The sequence below is a fragment of the Amia ocellicauda genome, chromosome 5, assembly GCF_036373705.1.
Source record: "Amia ocellicauda isolate fAmiCal2 chromosome 5, fAmiCal2.hap1, whole genome shotgun sequence".
Taxonomy (NCBI): domain Eukaryota; kingdom Metazoa; phylum Chordata; class Actinopteri; order Amiiformes; family Amiidae; genus Amia; species Amia ocellicauda.
Window position 1 is genome coordinate 16689134 of NC_089854.1, and position 24002 is coordinate 16713135.

The following is a 24002-nucleotide window of genomic DNA, read 5'->3' on the forward strand; positions in this document are numbered from 1 at the left end:
TTGAGCTCTTAATTGACTCTTAATTAATTAAATTAATTATTGACAGGGCGGGCCTACTGATTCCCTGTGTCCAAGTCTTTAGTGCATGAGAGCAGTAGCGTAGTTACAAGGGTCAGAAATTGAATACAATTTGGAAATGATGAAGTCTTGAAATACTTTGGCTACGTTATATATATAGCTATATTGCTTGAATTTGATGTTTGGATTTATTCAGCTCTGGTAAATATGGTCCGTACTTAAACCTTTTATAGGTAGGATACGTGTTACAGACAGTTTAAAGGTCTAATTTGTATACTAAACTGTCGTCCATGCATGCATTTAACATGATGCCAAATATGTAAAGTATAGGAGCCAGGAGCACGAATCGCAAAGCACAGTGGCAACTGCAGATCACACAAACCCAGTTACGTAGTTGTGGTAAAATTGCTGATAGCGATTACCACTCTCCCAATTTTGAAGTAACAAATTGCATACCAATTCATATTTGTATATGCGCTCACGAAAAATACCTCGATATAGGATTATTATTGCAGTTAAACAAGATTATGCCAAGAATCTTAAAGTGCATTTATAGCAGTCTATCCTCGGAAAGGTCAGGCTAAACTGCTGCACAGCAATCAGCACAGGCCAGTGCTTTAGTGGTACAGTAATAAACTAAACTAAAAGGATCAAAGATGAGTTTGCAACAATTGTGTCCCATACGACAGTAAAGTGCAGCGCAGTGTTATGCACCATGGTTAAACACAGTAAAGTGTAACGCAAACGTGGTAATTGAACAACAGAGCAGCGTTGCGATCTCTTCAAGGATAAGAAGTCGCATTTAAATATTATCTCATACACGTGTACTCAATTAGCATAAACAGGACTCCAATGTGCTAATTGAGTACACGTGTGCATTCTCATATCCTGGAGAAGATCTCATAGCGATCGATTTATTTTTTAATTTTTTGTTAAACAGCACCGTGTAAGATTTGGATGTGTGCTTGGTTTCTGATTCATCAATTCTTTTACAACCCCATAACAGTCCCCTCTTGAAGATGACCCCTGGAATCAGCCAATTCTCTGGAGAACTGCTGGTCTGTGATTGCTGTGCAGAGCAGATCCCCTTATCTATTACTGCAGATCAAAACCCTGCCGTTAACACCATTTGCTCTTGCACCTCGAGGTGCGATCAAGATTGTCTCGCTAATGTTGCCATTAGACCCTAACTGGGTGTGAATTGTCAGAGCGGCGGGAGGACGATTTGCGCTGCTGCGAAACAAGTCCAGGAAAATGTCCCGCATGTGTCTGCCTCCTTATGAAATAAAACCGAACACCTTCCCAATTAAATATAAGGAAGGTCATCCATGGCAGATTTTTATTAAATGATGTCATCGCCCAAAGGGGTCCCATGGACTCACGTCCCACAGAAGGGAGCTGGGAGCGCTCGGGTGGAAAGGGGCGGGAGAGGAAGGATGCCTCTGTCCAATCAGAGCTGGGGGGAGGTGGGATATGCAAAACACAACAAGCCCACGCCGAGCTGGAGCCAATCAGAGTGCAGGATGAGTGCGAAAGGGCGGGACCGGCTGATAAATAATAATAGAGGCTGGACAGCGCGGGCCAATGGGAAGCGGGGGGCGGGGCGTATGCAAATAGAGACCTGACAGCTGCGGGATGGAGCGGCCGCGGCGGCACAGCGAGGACAGCGGGCTGGGAGAGCGGCCGCGGTGCTGAGCTGAAGCGCATGGATGGCACAGGTCGCTGCCCGACACTCAGACACATCACATGTAGCAGCTCCAACGCAAAAAATAAAGACATACCAGCAGAGAAGTGCGACTGCAGGCGGGAGCTCCGGGAAAGAGTGACATCGGCAGGATTATTGCAAAAGAAGACCCAGTCCAGAGCCATGTTCCGCGCGTTTTCCTTCCCCATGAGCGTGGACCGCAGCAGGAACAAGGAGCGCCTGGAGGCCACCCTGGCCGGCCTGTGTGAGCTGGAGTTGCTCCGGCAGAGGCAGGAGTATCTGGTGCTCAACGCCCTGCAGTTCGGGGATCACAACCCGGGGCAGCAGTGGGGGGAGTCCGCCCCTGCCGCTCCCCCGCTGGGACCTGTCAGCCGTGCGCAGGAGGACTTGACTTTGAGACGGCAACTGGTAAGGATATGGTTAACTAATCCGGATGAGCATAACGATCATAATTTTCAGTTGTATTGCTGTGGCGATCATTGATGTTTATGGACCCGTTGGCGTCGCTGTGCCGGTCCAGGCTGTCCTTATAGGATGTTGATGTTAGTGATCAAACTGACCAGTGCAGTTGCTTTTTATATGTGTGTGTGTGTGTGCATGCATGCGTGTTTTTCTTTGATACTTATTTGGAAAACGCGGATTGCACTTTTGGAAACGTTGACGAAATGCAGAGTATAACTGTTTATCTTGGCAGCGCGATTGATCATAAACAGACGTTTGGGTGACCGTGATGTACACACGCCTAGAAAAAGAAAAGGCATGTGATAGATGCGCGGACGCTGCTTAGAGATAGCTGTGAACCCCCCAGCACCCTTGACCATTTAAGGCAAACTTGGCGATTATATTCTGTCTATTGTCCTCCGATCACAAGCCTACAGCGGGGCTGAAAGAGAGAAAGAGGCGACCGTGATTTATTCGCCAGCCGAAACAATCTGATTAATGATCTCTTTGTCTACATGGGGATCTATTAGTGTCGATCTCTTTTGAGAGCCCCGCTAGCCATCGCTCGCCTTTTGATTAATGTTGTACGAGGGGGGAGAAGAAGAAAAAATCACCCGTTTCATGTCGTTTAATGTTCTCCGCACTTCATTGTTCTCCCGGCGCACTGCAATTAAAACGCTCCTTACTGTTGCCATTGTGTATGTTTCTTTTACTTAAGCAGTTTCAGATGTATTGGAGACTTTGGAAACCGTCAATATTCTTGTCTGCCTGCTTACAAAAAAAAAAAAAATTGCCAATACTTATTAAAGGGGGAATAACTGTTTTGCCACAACACACAAAGATATCCATGCATTTCCCCCCGCCACCCGCTGTTCATTGTTAATTTTAAGTTTGTAACTTGTGCATGACTAGCCTGTTAATTTGACATTTTGTAACATTTTGTTGCGTGCCAAACTCAAATTGCCTTGGCAGTGTAGTCTACAATATGTTGATGTAAGTACACATTTGTTTTAAATATGCAATACATTGCATTGTACCGGTGTTGGTCAAATATATGAATATGGCCAAGAGCAGGGTCTGGTCCTCTGCATTAAATTCCGTACAGCGATTTTTACTGCGTATTATTCAAGTTACTGATTGCACCTCAAACAACAGACTAATCGTTTCATAAAACAATCACAGCTAATGATGTCATATATTCTGGAGTTCAGAACTGCGTTTAAACCTGGGCCTTCTGGACATAGAAAGGCTAAGCATATGGATATGGATATGGATATGGATATGGATATGGATTATCATTCTTATTGCGTATTGCAAGGCCAGCACGACCGAATGTCAGCGGGGATTCGAATGCGAACCACACACTTAAATTCTATTATTTTAATATTTCACAGCAAGCTAAATAAGCGTGTGTATGTGTGGGGAGTGTAATAATCGCCTACTTACACTGGCTAAAAATACCACATACCAAAAACACTCGAGTGAACTATTTAATGTAGTTATGCTATATTTATAGCTCTCTCCAGTGCTGTAGCCGTCAGCGACAACCGTATGCAAATCTAACAATGCGCTCAGTCTGTTTAGTTACGGACAGGAGTTAAGTAGCGAGTACTGCTGTCTGGCACAAATCCTGTTTAAATAGCCACGCCGTCACTTTTGGACGTGAAGGCGGGGGAGAGAGAAACAAGAGAGGGACGAAACGGGACGCCCAGACTCAACAGACTGGCCGATCCTTCAATAGGGGGGTTGGGGGAAAAAATAAGAGGCAATTGAAATGAAATGAGCAGCGTTTTTTTCCCTCCCTGCGCTCAGCCCCGGTGTAAACAATGGCCGCGGCTGGAGGGGAATACTAATGAGGCCAGTCCACTCCACAATGCATGCGTGGCGGCGCTCCTGTCAGCGGAGGTCCACTGGAGACGCGTTCACCACGAGTCCTCCGACAGCTCTTAACATACACGGCTCTTACACCCACCGGGCGACTGAGGAAGAGAAACAACCTGCAACGTACCGTTACTTTGATGCACACACACACACGCTGTATAAAGGGGTAACTCTTCACACCCAAAGCGCAATGGTTGGCTCACTGTTGCCGTTTAGTTAGTGTTGTTACAAGCAGTTGCCTGTCAGTAGAGGAGCCAGCTTGTGTTCCCAGTTATATGACCACATTTGGTATTGATTTGTGCTCTACCGATTATGAACATAAGAACATAACGTTTACAATCGAGAGGAGGCCATTCAACCCATCGTGCTCGTTTGGTGTCCATTAATAACTGAGTGATCCAAGGATCCTATCCAGTCTGTTTTTAAATGCTCCCAATTTTCAGTTTCAACCACATTGCTGGGGAGTTTGTTGCAGTTCATAATCCATCTACTTACATTACCCTGAATGCCTACAGCTTCCAATTTGAGGATCAGTCTTCTAATAAATAATAAATACATTTTAATAAAGTAGTAAGGCATGATCTGCCTCGTCTATACCCAAGTTGACTATCTCCCAGATTTTCCAACATTTTACAGGTGATGCAGGTGAGACTGATTGGTCTGTAATTTCCTGGCTCAGTTTTGTCCCCTTTCTTGTGGATTGGTTTGACATTTGCTGTCTTCCAGTCAGTTGGCACATCTCCTGTTCTGAGTGTCATTTGGAATATTTTAGTTAGCGACCTATAAATAATTTCCCTAATTTCTTTAAGTACTGTTGGAAATATCCCATCTGGCCCAGGTGATTTGTTTGTTTTTAATTCTGCTGGTCCCTTTAGTACCTCCTCCTCATTTATCCTGATCTCTCTCAGGGTTTGACTGGACTGATTGTCAACCTGTGGCATGTCATCTGTTTTTTCTTTTGTAAAAACCTCTTAGATAGAGAAAGTGAATCCTGTGCTACACTGATTTCAACATATTGAGAGTTATAGACAGATAGTTACATAGTATACTACATAGTACAGTGCTCTGTTAGGAGTACTGGGTGGATGGGACCATTCTGAAGCGTGTTGAGGTGGCACCTACACACACCACCTATGGATCTGCCTCTGTAGCAGTTCAAAGCCAAGGAAATCCCCAAAGCAAATTAAAAGATTACACAGGGCTATGTGAAACAAGCAAGATAATCTTGTCTTGTGCAGGGCATCAGTTAGTAAAGGCGTGGATAGATACACAATTAAGTCATCGTTCATGGAAAGTGATAATTAAAATAAATAAGTCTGATAACAAGGCTTTATAGCAAGAGATGATTAACAAAAGGCTTTGTAATTTGAATGATTATTTAATATAGAAAAGGGGGAGATTTCAGGTTTTTTCAGAGAAACGCCTTTGAGATTTATGATGCTGAATTTGAGAGCTCTTGTGTGACGCTGGCATGTATTTTAATAACATGCAGATGAGTCCAACATCTTTTCACAGCCTCAAGGGAATATCGAACCCCCCTTCCTTCTTTTAGTTGAGAGTTAATCCATCTTGTCTGAAAATCCTGTCATATTTCACCGCCCCCCAATAGTTTTCCTTCGTACCTCTCTTTGGCTTTCCCCCCAGTTTCCCTTGCACTGTGACAGGGAGGGTGTGTGTGACATCATTAGAGCCGGGGAGGGTGTGTCTGTGTGTGCGCGGGGTGTTCACGGTGTGTGGGCAGGGTGGGGGGCTGGGGGATTAGATCCTCTTGCTTGGCACTGAAAAGCAAAAGAGGATTAGAAGGTGCTACAGCCCCATCTACTTACAGCCAGGGAAAGAATGGAGCGCAAAGGGAAGGGATTAAAAGCCTGGCCTCCAATCCTCGTATTATTATTTCAATTAGTGCCACTCGTACAAATTGAGGGAGGCACCACAAACTGCAAAAAAAAAAAAAAAAAAAACAGGCTGGCAGGATTAAACAAACTGCTGAGACTTCAGGTTAGCATGTTTCTTAAGAAGCCAGTTTATGAGTTGGGAAGTGTGGGGCTCCCCCATAGAAGTGGAAGCGACTCACAGCCTGGAGGTCAGAGGACACATCCAGGTTGTAACCCAAGACAAATGCACATGGAAGAGCTGGTTTCCAGAGCCTTAGGGATTGGGTGTGTAAAGGCAGAGTCATTATAGCACCTGCAATTGGAGCTCTTTGCGATCGGTGCCACAGCTGAGGCACAGGCAAGCCGTGCACCGATCTTGTATTGTGCATCACGGTAAATTTAAAGATCTATCCCGCTGTGCAGAGGGCAGGAACAGGACACCCACTGGGGAGCTCTGTGTCCCCCTCGGGGGAAGTGATCGCACAAACCACGAGAGTCTCAGGTTTAAACTCCGGGTGGCTAATAATATTGGTTTTGGCCCAAAGCAATAATGACTGCTAGGAAGTACAGCAGGACACTCTAATTGAGGTCCTGGAAATCCTATTGTGGAATTCACAAAAGTATCCCCAGGCCCATACATTAACAAGAACAACATTACACACTACTAACAAGTTCCCCATTCATGGCAGACAGACGCCTTGCACTCTCCCCCGAGTAGAATTATCAAACTGCTTCATCCTCAGCAATAAAACTCAAAGACCCAAATACACAAATAGAAATGAAGAACTGTGGGTGCTGGGGACTGAAAACATTTCATAGCCTGCTCAAAATAATGACACTATTCTGACAGATAGAACATATCTGGGATGGACAGAGTACCATCTTCATAAACTGTGCTAGGGGAACAGTAGCATTCAGTATTCCTTCAGCCATTCATCAAAGGGGTTGCAGCAGTCGTTGAGGTCAAGGGTGGGCCAATGGGAGGAGAGCCAGTACCATGGGGGCCCGTGAGTTTGACTGGGAAGCACTGAAAACTATCCTGGCACAGAGTCCTGTGGCCAGCTGGGTAAAATATGTTTCTACTTCATTTTCCCACTTTGATTGGGCTTTAAGGATGATTCGCAAAGTATATCAACACACTGAAGTCAATATGCCAGTTAATGGAAAAGCTGCTGTCTTTGATACTGAAGTGATTCAACACTTCAGATGTTTTCTGCAGCTAGCCATGGTCCCTTTAACAGGGGCCTGAAGCAGTCACTATTCAGCACACTCCCTGCATTGTGTGAGTAAGTGCCCCCTTTTCTATTCCCATCCCAGAACTGTTGACAAGCACTTAACACCAGCTGACAGCTGAGAAAGCCAGGCATGTTGAGTCTGTCCTTCCCTCTGCTCTGATGGAGCCATAAACCTCTCTCTGCCACTTAAACAAACACCAACTGTGTGATGGGAACCCACTGGCTGAACCGCTCGCACTGTTAGCAGAAGACAAGCTGACAGTGTGTATAGTCAAGCGCTGCCACACATTCCCTGTTGCATGGCTGTTTCCAAAGGACATTGGAGTAGAAAACAAAAACAATTTTCTAGGCCCTACCCCAACTGCAGTATGATTTTTAACAAATTGCACGTCGCTCTGTGAAGAATCCACACAAACTGCAGGACAGCGATTGGCATTATTTAACAATTGCAATCATTAAAAGTAACTGAAGGAATTTAATAGTTTTTCCAGCTTGACCTTAAAAAAGCCTCACTTGAGATATAATTGAGTAAAATCCATCTTGGGCATAATTTCGAGTGTCTGTAAATACATTCCCCAAACCCGCGCTTCTTCGCCACTAATTTTCATGCAAAGCAAAGCCAGTCTATTTCAACTGTGGATGAATGTAACTTGCACAGTTTAAGTGGCATTGTATGCAGTATGGAACACCCACTGCAGTCTTTTCCCTCAGTTCCTGCCCTTGCTTTGTGGAGACTTGTCGCTACTGAGTCACTGGATCCTCATTAGTTCCAGAATGAGGGAAGACAGACACAGACGGGTTGCATGCCATCACTTTGCAAGTATGCCTGGAATATCATGCATTTGGATAGAATTGTGGAGTAAATTTTGACAGGCTTAGCAGTGTTTGCTCGGTGTGGGGGGTTTTGCTTAAACCTGTGCTGTGTAATAGTGAAAACCCGAGCCGTGGTCAAAGGGAAGCGTCTCCTTGCAAGATGTTGAATACGAATCCACACATCATATATGACTGTACTGCTCAGGCTAAGCGAGACCTCACTGAGGTACACTACAAATTCCAACTGTGAGCCCAGATCACTGCGGAAAAAAATAAATGAAGTCTTAGGCTGTGTTTTTGTGTTTTTGGGGACAATCCCAAACAGGAGAAGAAATCTAACTCTAGGCTTGTAGCATTAAAAATTATGATAATTAGTTTATATATATTTTGTAATCATTTAGGATCCTGATTTAGCTGAGACAGTTATTAAACATCAGGTTCCTGTTCCACTGCCTTGCAAGAAATGTAGCTCAACAGCCTTGTCCTGCAGCCGTCAGCTCTGCAAACTCTAGCACAAAGTTGTTGGCTGTACATTGCGTGGGACCGTTTGTTCACACAATCGGTGACGGACCTGCCACCAACTGTGAGGAGCTGGTTAAGTAAACTGTCCCGGGCAGTGTGCGCTCCTGAGGAGAGAGTGTGTGTGAGTGTGAGGGAGCGTGTTCCTTGAGTTTCACGCCTCGCCGCTCTGGGTAAACACCCCCAGGAGTGGCAGGCACGTGTGGGCTGGCAGATTTAGCAGCTGAGAGTGGAGGTGGTGGTGGTGGCAGGGGGGAGAGGGGTCAAGGGGTACGGGATGTGAGTTTACTTTCTCTCATAACTTGGATCCCATAGAGATCGCTGTGCAGCCAGGACACTTCGGAGTCCATTGGTGCAGTGGTGTGTCACAAGAGCATTCCCCAGCACAGCGTGGCGAGGCTAGGCTCTGCCACAAGCTCCCTGGTGCCATGACATTCTGCAAGCCTTGCCTGCTCCTGAAGTGCATGCACAGCCTGAGCTGGCAGATCAATGGCAACCACCTGTTTTCCAGGCAGCCACACAGGTGATCAGAGCCATGGGAGGGACAGAGCTTGCATACAGATCCCGGAGCACTGCAGGGGCTGAACTACAGGGAGACAGCTTTTTTGCATTCAGTCACACTTCCATTGTAAATAGAAAATTCCAGAGAGGAGATAGAAAGGTGGGAAGAGGGGGAGGTCTGATGTGTAACCTCATCTTATTCTTCAACGGTGCTGCTGCATGATACCCAGTTAAACAGACACTGCTATGCTCTCGCTATGAACCTCTCTTCTCGCTAAGCAATAAGCAGGCCTTCTGCGAACTGTTTGCTTTGCTGCTCGAGTGAATAAGAGGCAGGGGGAGAAAAACGCGGTGCAGAGAGCACCTCTAGCAATCAATCGGAGGACGAGAGCAAGGAAGAGACAGGGAAACACAAACGACCCAGGTCACTGCATTAACATCCATCCTGAGGCAGAGAGGGGGGAAGCTTGTCGTGTCGGGGCCCAGCTCAAGCTTCGGTTCTCACGATCTTGCGGGAAGAGGGAGATGTCCGAAGTTTATCGTTGAGACAGCACAAGCTCCCAAGCCCCGGTGAAATTGTGCAGATGTTCCATTCCAGATGTTGCTGGACAGCTGTGACCCCAACCCCAGATGTGGCCAGGGCACTTACATTATACAAATTATACTTACCCCTTCCACTCCCTGTCTCTTTAAACATATTTTTTAAATACATTAAAATGAAATATTGCCCATAATAAGAATAGGGTGGTGCATCACCAACCCCCCATATTCTTATGGGAGAAGCAGGAAGGCCCAGTACGACAGAGATCTAAGAACTGAACTTGTCATTTGCAGCTGGCAGGAGGGTCGATATTTCGGTGTCATCTGGGCCATAGCCTAATAGTGAAGAGGCTTTGGATGGAAACTCAGCCTCCTATTGGATCTGTATTACACAGATCTGCGCGGAACTGGTCTGTAGAAATGAGTAATGATCGCTCAGATGTCTTAGTCCATGCTGTGTTTTAACCAGATAACTATCAAATGGATGGGCCAGTGTTGACAATAAGGCAGTCAGTCAGACAGTCAGTCAATGGCTTTGGTCAGTTGTTGGTAATAGACATTTAGGGCTAAAGCTGGACAGGGGTGAGCAGTTCACAGACAGGGTCAGATGCATTTGCAATCAGGATAAACTGTGGAGGATTCAGGATTTAACTAGCTTTATGCACAATGTGTGCAATAATTTAAGATGTATTTATTTAATTTTCTTTTCTACAATGGTAATCCATGTGTTTATTCTTGTAATTCAGTATGGCCTCCTTGTATATAGCAGACCAGTACATGAGAGGACCACACAGCGTGCTGCACTGTGAGAAAATGATAGTGTTGTTTTATTATTTACCTTGGCTGTACAGGGGTTCCCAGTCTCTTGCTCATCTCAACTGGACTCCATACTTCTATTATTCCCGATACAGGGCCTTCCAGTAAAGAGCAACCTGTGCGAAGGCCAAAAATAAAGCAAAACAATTAATAACCGTCAGAAAGCCAAACGGACATTTGAAAAGCTCTCCTTAACTAAATATTTTTAGATTTTATATATGGTGGATCTGTCCAATTAATAACTTTATATGACTAAAAAGAAAAAAAATGCTTTTACCTTTGATTTTTAATTTGATGGCTTTACCTTTTTTGTACAGCTCTCTATAAAGCGGAGGTAAGGAGATGTTAATTTCCCCTCTCAATCACAGTATCTCCCTAATAAAGCGAAAGGTCATTTGTCATTCTGCAACAAATCAAATCCAATATGTGGTAGTATTTAAAACCATGGTGAAAAAGCTGTTAAATCCATTCAATTTGTCTAAAACAACATCCTTTCAATGTGACAGCAATTCATCCATCTAAATATAATGGGAGGGTTTGAAAACTAAAAGTTGGGTCTTTAATGCTTTATTTTGTAACATTGTAACATACATAACAATGGCACTTCAATAACATTCCTTAAAAAAACAAACCTTGGTATCTCGCATCCACTGTAAACAGCCTTTGATCTGGCCTAATTCAACTGGAGATGTTTGTGCAGTGAGTTTCTCAGCCAGGTCCACCCCCCGAAATACAGAAAAAAAAATACTACAGATTATGCTGTAAGGAGAGAGATGCAGCCGAGATGCGTGACTTAATAATTTAGCAGTACAAAAGGTTTAATTACACGGGATTAGTGCCTGGGGACGTGGTGGAAACGAACTGGTGTCTGAGGCCTGGCTTTCACTGGGGCTCATTTACTCGAGAGCTCGCTTTTAGAAGCAGAGCAATTGTAACACACATTGAAAACAAACACAAAAAGTGACACACACACACACACACACACACACATACACACACACACACACACACACACACAGAGAATGCCCATTGACTGTTGAACCTGCATCACTGCTACAACTGAAACAGAGGGGAAAACGTAGAAGAGTTAGTGAGACTAGTCAGTTACTACTCGAGAATCCTGGAAACGCAGGGCAGTGCAGGCCGCTAGTTAGAAAGACATGAAAAATGCAGTCGATATATAGAAGTTCTTCCTAATTTTCATATAAATAAGAAATCCACCCCCCTAGGAAAAGAACAAAACTCAATAATAAACTCAGTGCTCTATTTCTCTTCCCCCCCCAACCCCCTCCTCTTTCAATCCACCCCCCCGCGCTCTCCCTCACTCCTTTGCTCGGCAAGCTGCAGCGTTGCCAGGGCGACACTGAGTTATATCGTTTAGTTCACCTAACAAGCTCCACGCTTCTTGGCTTATTTTTAGGACCGAAATGTTCCCGAATCGCAGCTGTGCGGCAGCTTGCTTCCATACAGCCAGAGTCCTCTGCTGACGAGAAACTGAGCAAACGGTAAAATTAAATAATCATCACAAGAAGGAGGATGAAAAGATCTCTGCCTTTTTCCTTAGCTGTGTTCATGGGAGGAATTCTTCCCTTAAGCATCCCAGTCGCTTTGCATTTGCCCGTTTGCTCGCCCACAAGACTCATCAGAGACGGCTTGTGTTAACCTAGGACTTGTCTCTGGACTTACCGAGCAGGTTGGTCCTCAAACAGACACGGAGGATCTCGATGTCTATTGCCGCTGCATCTCAGTTCAGTGAACAACCCACTGTTTCTTACCGCTTCATAACCTAAAGTGTAAAAAAGGAATATGAAAATCTAGGCCGTATACTATCGACGTCCTTCCAACTGCTGATCTCAAAAAAACAAGTCTTCAGTTAAGCGGTTGAGATGTAAATTTAGGAATACAGCTCTGGAAAAAATTAAGAGATCACTCCAAGTTCAGAAATCAATGTTAAGTGGTCTCTTAATTTTTTCCAGAGCTGTATATGAACGAAAGGACTTTGGAGGTGAGCGGAGAGCCAAGGAAAATAGGAGGAAAACACTATTTTGATCAAAAAAGTGTATATAATTACAACCTGTAGTGGGCTGCATTTCGAGATGAACTGTTTTTTTAAAACCTTTCCAAAACGGTTCAACTTAAGTGGAAATGTAGTCACCTATGTATTAGTAAATTAACACTACTTGATCTGTTTGCTTACAAATTCCAAGGTTTTTCTGTTCTGTTTTTAATTTGATTTTTTTTCACGGCACAACCCAGACTGATCACAGGACTGTAGGGCCAATTTTAAACTCCAGGCAGGTTGAACCACTTGGGAGACGTGGCATTCCTAGTGTGAGCATGAGATCCTCTATTAGAATTTTCCACTGATATGCATCCCAGCCCCACAAGCACGACCACTTCAAGGCACTCAAATGTGACGGGTGCAAACTGCAAAGAGCCCGTTTCCCTTCGGATAGTGTGAGGAAGCTCCTACAGATGTCAGATGGATTGTTTGAGGGCTCGAGATGCAGTCATTTTGAATTTCTACTTCCCTCAAGATAAAGCACATGTTATTTAAACCCGGTTCTAATCGTACACCCGAGCTGTGGGGTTAACCGTCCCTGTCATGAAACACAGTGTGCCAAGTTTGCTCTCCTTAGAAATGAACACAAACAGAACTGTGTGAGGCGACTGTGCCACAGCAGGCAGGTTAATATGCATGTATCACCCGAGGTCTGGTGTGACTCAGACTGTTTTGTTTTGGTAGGATATTTTTTATTGTCATGCAATATTCAGCAGAGAGCAGGCTGGCCTATTTTGTGTGTGCTTGCTTGGGTAGTATGCAGATCGTTGTTTAATGTGTTCGAGGCATGCAATTTGGAATTATTCTGGCACAGTGGACATATTGTATACATCACAGATGCCACCCTCTCTTTGATTTAAGGCTAGTGGTACAGAACTACATACAGAATAGGGAAGTGGCTAACCACGTTATCAGTTGTGCTGCAGGCTTGAGGTGAATACAAATATGTTTACAGCAGCCTGCCTCAGGGCTTAGTCCATAAGGCTTCAGCACAGGGCTCTACAGCACAGTGTGAAAATTATTAGCTTGCCCTGTTTTAGCTTAGCAGAATTCATAGTTTTGCTAGGATAGCATTTAAGAAGTCAAATAAGATGAAACGATAACACAGGATCATGGAGTTAGCAGGTAATGGGACAAGATATATAATTATAATCTCCTTTAAAGGATTTTATAATATAATTTCACTCCATAGGCACACCTATAATCCCATCCACAAGTGCTCTGCGGTTGTCTGTGTGAGTTTGCAAGTCCATTGTCTCAATTACAGAGGTTACAGGTCACGTCCCTCTGCAGTGACCTCTGACCCCCGACACAGATGGCTAAAGCATTGCCAGTACAAGCCTACACCCCACCCACCCCCACCTGCTCCCAACATCACTCGATCTAGGCAAGGGGTGCGACTTTGAGAATGGGTGGGCGAGTGTGCGTTGTTTACCTGTGCTTGTTGTAGCGTGCGTCTGTGTGACATCCCCTCTCTGCGTTTGCATGAAGATTGCGGTGTGTGTTTGTGTACCGTGGTGAAGAAAAGGAAACTGTCAAGATAGTATATATTTTTTACAGCTGGTAATTATTCCAGATCAAAAAGAAATGACTGCAAAGGCACACTACAAAACAGTAGTCTAAATTAGGACAGTTTTTTGCATATGCAATTCGTTTTTATACATCTGTGTGTGTGTGTGTGTGTGTGTGTGTGTGTGTGTGTGTGTGTGTGTGTGTGTGTGTGCGTATTTGCATCTATGAAAGAAATCTATTTACAAAGTGTGAAACTGACTTCCTGGCCACATTTTCTTTTAACCTGTTGTCTAATGTACTGGTTCCTTCGTCCCAAAATAATTCAGTCCGTTCTAGAGGTATGTGTTTAACAAGGCTGGCTTGCCTGTGTCCGGCTATAAAGAGTTTTATGGCCGCTTGAAGCCGTAAATGTCAGCCCCCTTTGGAGAAGACTGAGGCAGTGTGATTGATGAGTCAGGAAGCAGGGCAGTGCCACTGTGTTTGTCCACGGGATCTTCTGTACCCAGCCCCAGAGCGCAGTCTAATGACATTAGGTGACCTGCTGCAGTCTTGAGATCCATTACACTTGCCTATCGAAATATAGTCATCTGAGTTGTCCTTAAAGTGGGCAGGAGTTACGGTCAACCTCTGTGGTCCCATTGTTGCCCGAAACACTTGACTTCAGTGCAGGATTCCTGTACGGATACAAGAAACGAGAAAAGGTCGCCGGCCCACCCAGGCCTGTAACTAACAAAACACACTGCTAAACTGGATTACATCACCCTGTTCCCAGTGGTTTGCTTAGTGTCTGTGATTCATGATTGAATCATACACATTTGCTCAGATTCTGGATTACGAACTGCAGAAAGATTCCAGAGAATAAGCTTCCATCAGGTAGTGCGTGACTAAAGATTTGCCTTTTATTCTTTGGCTGTGCATCTACCTTCACATCTCTCTCTGCTGCTGATAGAATGTGTGTGTGTTTTGTTTTTTCAAGCTATTGTGTCAGACCCTGTCAGGATTTTGAATACCTCAATCCAATCTTCCGAGAGATCTTTTTTTAATTCCAGGCTAAAGAGCTTTGGTTCTTCATACCTGTCCTGTAAGATGACATGCCCCGCTTTCAATGGAGATGTCAACATGTTCATTAAGAAAAGCCGCTCGGCTTCTTTTGCAGAGAACAATATCTGGCACTCCTTCCCCTAATCAGTCTGGCAGTGTGTAATAAGGAGACCTCACTCTGAGGGACTGGAGGGTTCCTCAAAGGAGAGTCCATGTAGCTTTTGACAAAGTAGCAGCAGTTCGGCATGAAGCAAATCAGCTGGGTTTGAGATTTCATATCTTAAAAATGCTTAGGATTGCTGAGAATCCTTAAAAGACTGGATCCAGGCTGGCAGATCTATCCACATTACCCATGGGCCTTAAATAAGAGGCAGCAGTGTGTTATAGATATTCAGTCCAGGGTGTCTTCTGGTTTTTGTTCCAGCCCAGCTCTTGGCTCCTTAACTGTTCTAATTAAATGCTTAACTGGATGAATTTAACACTTCTCTGGAGACTCCAAGACATTTTGTGGCTACAATATCTCGGGTAATCCACATTTGAAGTTATCAGCTGAAAAAAACGACATTGTGATTTCTTAGATAAGCCTAACTGAGAAAAGAATTACATTCATTGAGAAATGGAGAGCTCCTGCTGGAACAAAAACCTGCAGATAGGGTGCTTCCCCCTGGACAGGAGTCTGACCCCCTTGCCATAAAGCATCCTGCGTGTCTCATGATCCAGTCAGTCAATCTGTCAGTCAGCTGGGCTCCTTAAATACAGTCCTGCTGTTTTGTGGCTGGGATGTATTTCCATTCCAAGACCCCCAAGGGACACTGTCCCTACAGACCCTCAAGCACTTGACTGAGGCGGACTCCATACTGTGGAGTGTACCCCCCCACCCCCCACAGCCCCTATTTATACACCACTACCTAATCAGAGCAACACCAGGGGACCTTTCCCGATTCAGAAACAATACAACCAGAGGAAGCAGACAGCATCCAAGCGTATTCTGTAAAATTATATCCAGCATGCGTCACTGGTGCATCTGCTCAACCTTAACCTGACTGCTGTGCAGGAGCAATCTATACTGAGATGAGACGGCTCCCGCAGTAGCTTACAATATGCATTTGCTATCCGCTCGCTTTTTTCCCCTCCATCTTGAAAAAGTCTTGGTCGGAATTACCGATTTTGGCTGGGAGCGCTTTTTTAGACAGATGGGTACCATGCAAAGCAGAAACAAGGAGGGAGAGAGTAAGCCCTTAACAGGAAGTACCTACACTTTGGTCCACCCCCCCCAAATAGGAGCACAACCCTGAGAGGCGTGAAACGGTGCATTTGACGGGCAGATGTGTAATTCCGGCCGACAGACTGTGCGCCGTACTGAGAGCTGATCTGAAAGCTGGCTAATTGAATGCAGCCAGGAGAACTCTGTCCCACATGGCAAATCTGAGACTCTGCGTCAGTGCCATTTGGCACGGAGGATAGAGACGCAACAGGTCCAGAGCCCAACCTGCACTCTATAAAACATAAGTTATCTTTATAAGGAAAGAGGAATGTTTTGTAGTGTAAGCTGCATATCTTGACGGAAGAGTTGTTTTTTATTGGGTGTGGAGTGGGGGGGTAGGGGTTTGGTTGTGGAGCGTGTTCTCTCTGCACCCACAACTCTTGGTGTAAAGCAGAGAGATTAAAGCAAAGTAAAGCTGGACTCTCAGAGTGGTATATAAGTTTGTTGATCTGTAAATAGGTTTGTGGCTCTATGACTCACTGCAGTGGATCTGCAGACGCAGACCAAAAACAAACAAGAAAAACCTCAAAAGCAGAAGAATAAAGGGCAATCCTCTGAGGGCCAGCATTCTGAATAGCAGTAACATTAACACCACTCACTTTAACTGTGATGACTATAAAGTCCTGGTTTGATGGGGTTCATATTCTCAGGGCTGGGGACCTCTACTGTCCTCTTGCCTGTGTCTCCAGTGTGACTCACTGACAGGCTGTCAATCACACGGCGCTCTGCGAACAGGACAGGAGGGCGTCTGTCGAGCCAGTGTCTTGATGACTGACATCTGGAGCTGACAGGGATTAATAACACACTGAGGCATCTCTTAATATTCCTGCCGGAGGAGCCATCACTACAAGAACCAAGGAGAGGAGGGGGGAGGAAAGAAAAAAATGCACACAATCTGCTGTGTATTTCTTTCTTCCTTATTGAAATTCACGAGCCTGGCGAGTTCACGCTGAAGTCTGGGGGAAACGCTTCATATCCTGACAAATAAAAAATAAATTAAGCTGCTTAAATATCTCCACGAAGTCCAGATCAGTATCCAGTAGCATGAAACACAATAACTTGCTCAACAACATAAGGATTAAATACAGCATTTTCTCCCTCAATAGCATCAGATAATATGTACAACATCCTTACACTGGAAGAACACTTAAGGGAAAAACATTGTGGGCAACTGAACAGAACAATCATTTACTGAACAGCCTTGTTATGACTGGAAGCCAGGCATCAGGCAGGGGAAATTGCCCTCTCTAGTTAGGCCTTTCCAGTCTGCCTAGTTAATATACAAATCTATTTCCATCCGAAGGAGAAAACAGTGTTTTTCATTTATAACAAATCTCTTAAATACTCCCCTTCCGCACTTGTTAGGAATGCAAGCTAGAAGCTAATGCACAAGCTGTAAAATCATGCTAGAAGCACGATTTTTCTTTACAGTCCACCACAACATTGATCTTATAATAAATGAAACCAAACACCTCTTCTATCACATCCTATTACTTGTCATATGGAGGAGGTATTCATTGTAACCTATCTGACCCACAGTCCACAGGATGCTCAATACAAACCATTGATTTCTGTATTAGACGTCACCACTGTTTTTTCTGGGGTTTTTTGCACTCAGAATGACCGTGTCCTTACACCAGAAACTACAGTAGCTCTTACACACAATAGCAGAAATAATGATGAATGATTCTTAATTGACATTACAATGAAACACCCCCCAAAAATGACTGGAAGATGTGTGTATGCATGTGTGTTGTGTGTCCAGTAATATGTGCTAATGTCCTGAGAATGTCCTGTGAACGAAAATGCCTTAGTGAAATGCAAATACAATGTCTATTACTATTATTATGATTATGATTATTATTTATTTATTTATTTATTTATTTATTTATTTATTTATTATCAGATGCCCTTGTCCAGGGCAACTTGCAAAATATAAGAGAAATACAAAGTGCAATAATACAGTGCAGTTCAAGGCATAATACGTTTTATAAATTCCAGTCATTTACTTGAGTAAGCGCCGGAAGGAGGTCAGAGACTCTGCAATGTCTATCAGCAAGTGTGAATAGGTTACAAATGAGATGAGACGATTAGGTCCATGTGGCTCTTTTTGTACCTCATCTAATCCCACAATGCCTTTAGAAATTTTGGTTTAGTCTGCTACTAAAGTTATGCCAAACCACCACCATTTTGTAAAGTTATTATTCTCCTAAATGCACCTACTGCAGAATTTGACCCTTTGTGTTACACTATCCTCTAAATAAATATATATATACATTTTCTACAAGAGCTACAAAATGAACCCAACCTCTTACCATCTGTACAAACACATTCGGCTTCTCCCTCCTCAGTGGTGTCAAGGTCCGATTCCACTAAGAGAAGCACAAATCAAAGCATTCCCAGAACTCCCAGAGAGAGTGGTTTCTCGGTCCAATCCAAACCACCCCGACCCACTGTAATCCATTTACTGCAGTGCTTCTCGGTGTAACCTTCAACACAAGAGTGTAGGGAAGAAAGGAATAAAATATATGGGTGAAAAAGGTTAGGAAAAAACAACAAAAATAAATACTTAACTGAAAGGGTTTGTCTAGCCTCAGTATTTATGCGGGCACAAAAACAAGGCTTTAGCAAGACCTCCCTTAATCTGACTGAATTCAGCGTTTCATTTTACTGTACATCAATTTTTTTTTCTCATTGCAAGTGACCTTACTGACCAGTTGGGAGCAGTTTTTGACCAGGCCTCTGTCTGTGTGTGCTTGCTTTGCAGAACAGCCTGAAGGGCAGCCCCTGGGCTTTGATGACTGCGCTGGAGCAGCAGGTGGGGGAGCTAAGGGTGGACACTGAGACCGCCTATGCCGAGCCCCCCTCTGATGTGGGAGACAGCCGGCCCAGCTCAGGTATTGTAGCAACGAGGCCTGTATTACACCAGCAGGGTGCATCAGTTTGGATATTGCCTCCTCCTGCGACCAACAAGATCACAAGGAGCCACCCACTGTGTAGCTGTACTGGGGGTGTCATTTCATGTCCTTGAAATGCTTCACAAATATTTGTTTTGCTGCTTGCCTTTCCCACAGTGTATATGGCATGTAATAACCCAAATCTGTCATCTAAAGAAATAGGAAAAGCAATAGGAAAATTTATCTTTGGCTGAAAAGGTCGATCTACCGGATTAAAAAGCTGAAAAAATGAATAGGTCTGCACTAGGCTGTGCTACAGCACGCCTATAGTCTTTCACATCATTGTTCACATACTGACAAAGTTTTGAGCTTAAAAGTGAAAAGTGCACCTCATTCACAGCTGCTTCTAGATTTAAACGTCACTACCCAGACTGAGCTACAGGTGCGGGCATCTCTGTTGGGAGTTACATCAGACAACACAGTCCTGCACCACAGGAGACTGCAGCAGTGGCCAAATATATACCACGAGAAATAGAAGAATAAAAATAAACAAAGTAACAGGACATTTTTGTCACAGTCAATTGAGGATTCTGTTTTTTTGCTTTTTAATAGATTAGCATCTGTTTTTCCACCTGCAGGTTTTTATGAGCTCAGCGAAGGCCCCTCGCCCGTTGGCCTATCAGATTCCTCTGTCTTCAGGGAGTTCCAGGCCAGCTACTCACGGGGTGGGGGGGTCGCTGAGGCCCGGGTCAACTATGCCAGTGAGCGGCCCAAGTCTGTAGGTAAGCTGGCCTCCCCTTCCCCACTGTGGAGCCATTGTGTCAACCCCCTGGATTCAGACTGCTGGCACAGAAGTTAACCATCATGCCAAAAGAAATAGAGACATCCAATATTCCAAAATTTTTGCATCAGGCAAGACTAAGCTACAGAATGCAGTGGTGGGGAATGTAAATTAACTTAAAACATGATCTTAAAACAAAAGTATGGTGGTAAGTGATGGTAAAGTTGAAGTATCAACATAGTTTATTGGCAAAGTGTCCACAAGACCTGTGAGGCTAAAAGGGATTCATTTGAGAGTAAAACAACTGCTACAGGTTCTAATTAGTGATTAGGTTCAGTTCTGTATGTTCTGGGTCCTGTACAATCTAACAAGTTAAAACACACACATTTTCCAGCATTCCTTTGGAACAGTAACCTACATAGAGTCAAACGGCTCCTATGGAGAATCTGGCACACAAGCGAGGAAGGAGTTAATCACAGTCTGTCTACTATATTCCCTAACTGCATCAAGCAATGTCCTTGGGCGATTATAGCAGGTCTGCAGGGCAGTCATGAGACACATGTGTTCCTTCGTACAGACAAGGCACCACTGTGCACCCTGCTAGCAGTTGAGTGACGAGAGAAAGAGCTTCTGTACTGCAGCCTACACACACAGACTTTACTTGGACATTTTATTAGGACCTGTTTGCACTTTACTAAGATCCATCCACCCCAGATTTCTTTGCCAGTTTAAGATATTTGATTCACTGTACTGTCTGGCTGGCCCCTATTGAACCGATTTCTGCAAATACTTCAAAGCCGATCTTAAATACCAAATTATAAATAAGGATCAAAGCCATGTAGATTATTATGTTTTTGGCCTTTGTAGAGATTAGTTAAATGTCCTTTGGGGTAGTCAGATTGCTATTTTTCATTTGTATGCATTCCATGTCCTCTGTCAGCAAAAGACAAAGCATAAATAAGGAGATGAAGCAACATAGAAGGCAGTGGAATATGAGGAGCTGTATATCTTGTGTGTTTTCAAACCGAGGATACGGATCTAATATTTTCCACCTAGATCCAGACTGTGAGAAAGACCTCAGCACAGGATACAGCAGTATCACAATGCAGCAACACACTAACTCTTAATGAGATCATATTATTAGTGCAAGAATCAGAGTTAAGGATCCATGACTAAACCGGTGTGTTTTGCTCTGTGCTTCCAGGGGATCTGTTTGTGGCAAACCGGGAGGGCTTGCTGGACAGCGGTCCCCGATCGATGGTGCCCCGCTCTTTCTCCGCCCCCTACCCCCGCTCCCTGGAGGGCATTTCAGAGGGGACCGTGGCTGAGGAGGACCACTGGCCCTGGGAGTCACCCTACCTGGGCGGCTTCGAGGAGGAGCAGCTGTACCCTGGGGAGCAGCTCACACCGGAGGACATCCAGCAGGCCCACCGCGTGGAGACCTACATCCTGGGCCTGATCCAGAGGAGGGTGCTGCCCCTGCGCCCGTCCAAGCCTCGCACCAGCTTCAACTCTGATCCTCATAAAGGCCTGGCTCGCCAGAACAGCCTGTGCCGGAGACCCCCGGAGCCTGTGTACCCTCAGGGAGGCCACAGCGCTGTGTCCCCCAGTTTCGAAGTCCCCATGTGGGGCTGCAGGAGCCTGGATGAGGACGATTATGTTGGAATGCCCCTGAACTCAGAAGAAAGTCTCTCCCTCCTCTACTCCAGGCCCAAACCTGCACCTTTAGCTGCGGTGCGGCCAGCCTCTCTAGACTACCCTTGCAGTGCCGCTTTGGAGCCAACCAGCAGTGAACCTGAGTCTCCAGAGCATTACCAGGGGTACCCAGTGCCCAGGTCACCGCCCTCGGATGACCAAATGGTCAGCGCCCAGTACATCCCAGCCCAGCAACCTTGTCGAGCCCAGCAGTCCGGCCGCAACCCATCACAGAGACCCCCGGGTAAGTCTGGGAAGAGCCGGGTAGAGGTGCCCCGGTATTCCCCAGAAAGATGCCACCCCAGGCCTAAAGGCACCCCGAAGAAGTGCCGCTTCACCGAAGAGAAACAAGCGCCCCGAAAGCCAGGAAGGAAAGCCTGCCGCTCCCAGTCGGAGAACAGCCTGCTGGGCCAGAGGGTGGCACTGGAGCGTAAGTACAACACTGTGGACCGGGATGGGGGTGCTAGGGGGTGCCAATCCAGGCCCAGGCGCCAGCAAGCAGGGACCACCGGCTACCGCAAGTGGCGCTCCACCCTGGAGATCAGCCAAGACGAAGGGGAGATCCTGCCAGGCAATCAGGCCCCCAGACGCTTCCGCAAACCTCGTCAGCCCCCTCAGTACCCCTACAACCACCCCCACCCCGATGTTGACTTCCAGGAGCGGGCCCCCATCTGCCGGCCCGAAGACGGCTACCCCGCACCCTGCCTCGGAGACTCTGAGTCTAGCCTGAGCGAGGCTGACTCCCCCGGCTCCAGCTCCCTCTCCAGCGACTCGGACGAGAGCGGGGGCCTGGTGTGGCCCCAGCAACTGCCCCCGCAGCTGGTCGGAACCCCCTCCCCCACCTCCCCACCATGTGGCCCCCCACCCAAAGCTTTCGTCAAGATCAAGGCGTCCCATGCCCTAAAGAAAAAGATCCTTCGGTTCCGCACTGGCTCCCTCAAGGTCATGACCACAGTGTGAGAGGCCCTCTCCTGAGCTCCACCACACCCACCCCCCTGGAGAAAGCGTTCGCAGAGAGAGCTCGCAATTGGGCTGGAGACTTTAATATCAATCTATTCTCAAAGGGGTCAAAGCCTCCAACCCAGAGTATAAAGAAGGCCCAAAAGCCCAGGAGCTGCCATGTTTTGAACCCCCACACCTGGCCCTTCATTGACCGATGCTGGACCAAGCCCCCCCGAGCACACTGAGTAGGTGAGTCGGCAAGGGATGGAGGATCTTCAATGTGCCAAATCACAGCAACAACTCCGACTGAATTGGGCAGTCGGGGACCACTTCTGACCCTTATTCCAAGAGCAAACCACACTTTCTTCAGCATGACAGTGCTGCCATTACTCCCGATGTAAAGCCTTTTCAATGGGGTCACTCCCATCACCAGCTTTTGATGCTCTTCCTCGCTGTTGTTCTACCACACGATACCTTCAATGGGAATGTCGGTAATAAGTTACTAGTGGCGATTCAATTGACTCATGAGTTGACCCATTTAATGTGCCAATCAAAAGCCAATAAATCAATAGCTAATGGATATTGTATGAAAACTATGCCATGTGGACAGAGTCTGACTCTTCTCTGCAGGCTGCAGTTTGTGTATTGGTTGAATGTCAATTAAATATACCAGAGCTTAGACCTACAGCCAGCGTGAACTCTTGATGATCAGCGGGGAGCGGTCGATGGCCCCTGTGCTGCTAGACAACCGATCTCCCTGACTGTATGCCAACGAAGTCCTAACCGTTGCTGCTGATCTGGGGGGAGAACGCCCAGACCACGAGGAGCAACTGATCCGATACCAACACGCTACGCCACTGCCAATGCTATTGCGCACCTGCGGGTGAGGTCTCGAGTTGTGTTTTGAGAATGTTCTGTTTGTATTTATTGCCTCGGTACAATGATGTCCTCTAGTCCTGGCGTCTGTACGGTACTGCCACACCTGTATATATACCTGTACATACCTTTCTGTGGCCTTGTATTTATGAATGTGGACTGTAAATAAAACTGGTGATCTTTGACACAAGAGTAGCTAGCTGATTTTCATTTCAGTGACCGTGACGACAAACAGGGCTCAAGCGAGAGCTAAAACAAAAATAGCACTGATAGGCAGCATCACAGATACTGGCATGGGGGGGTATGTAGGGTACTACACGTTCACTGACCACCAGAACCGAACTACACTGTCCTGGCTGGGGGGTTTGTCCCATGCAGTTCACCCTTCTCTGCATAAAGACATTCCTGTTAGAAAGAGCAGCCTTCACACAAGGATAGCCCCATTGGGAGAAAACACCAGGCACTAAACAGAGAAGATACCAACACATCAGCTCCTGGAAGCCTCCATTGGTGCATCATGCAGGGTTAACCACAGAAAGTGTGTTGACAGTGTTTCTAGCAAAGGCCAGGGAAGGTTTGTAGGAGAAAA

At 45.7% G+C, this 24002-nt stretch overlaps 1 protein-coding gene across 1 annotated transcript; it reads left to right on the top strand.

The window, feature by feature from the left end:
* The first annotated feature begins 1678 nt into the window (after window positions 1–1678).
* On the top strand, window positions 1679–23603 carry dact3a (dishevelled-binding antagonist of beta-catenin 3a). The gene is made up of 4 exons (XM_066704003.1): window positions 1679–2131; window positions 18990–19119; window positions 19758–19901; window positions 21105–23603. The coding sequence occupies exons 1-4, from the start codon at window positions 1724–1726 to the stop codon at window positions 22553–22555; spliced, it is 2133 nt and encodes a 710-aa protein (XP_066560100.1). The 5' UTR covers window positions 1679–1723; the 3' UTR covers window positions 22556–23603.
* The last annotated feature ends 399 nt before the right edge of the window (window positions 23604–24002 follow it).

Excerpts from the sequence above, each read along its gene's own strand:
- dact3a (XM_066704003.1), top strand. The coding sequence starts at position 1,724 with ATGGATGGCACAGGTCGCTGCCCGACACTCAGACACATCACATGTAGC. Across the intron at positions 19,120-19,757 it reads AGACAGCCGGCCCAGCTCAG|GTTTTTATGAGCTCAGCGAA; the intron begins GTATTGTAGCAA and ends TTCCACCTGCAG. Across the intron at positions 19,902-21,104 it reads TGAGCGGCCCAAGTCTGTAG|GGGATCTGTTTGTGGCAAAC; the intron begins GTAAGCTGGCCT and ends CTGTGCTTCCAG.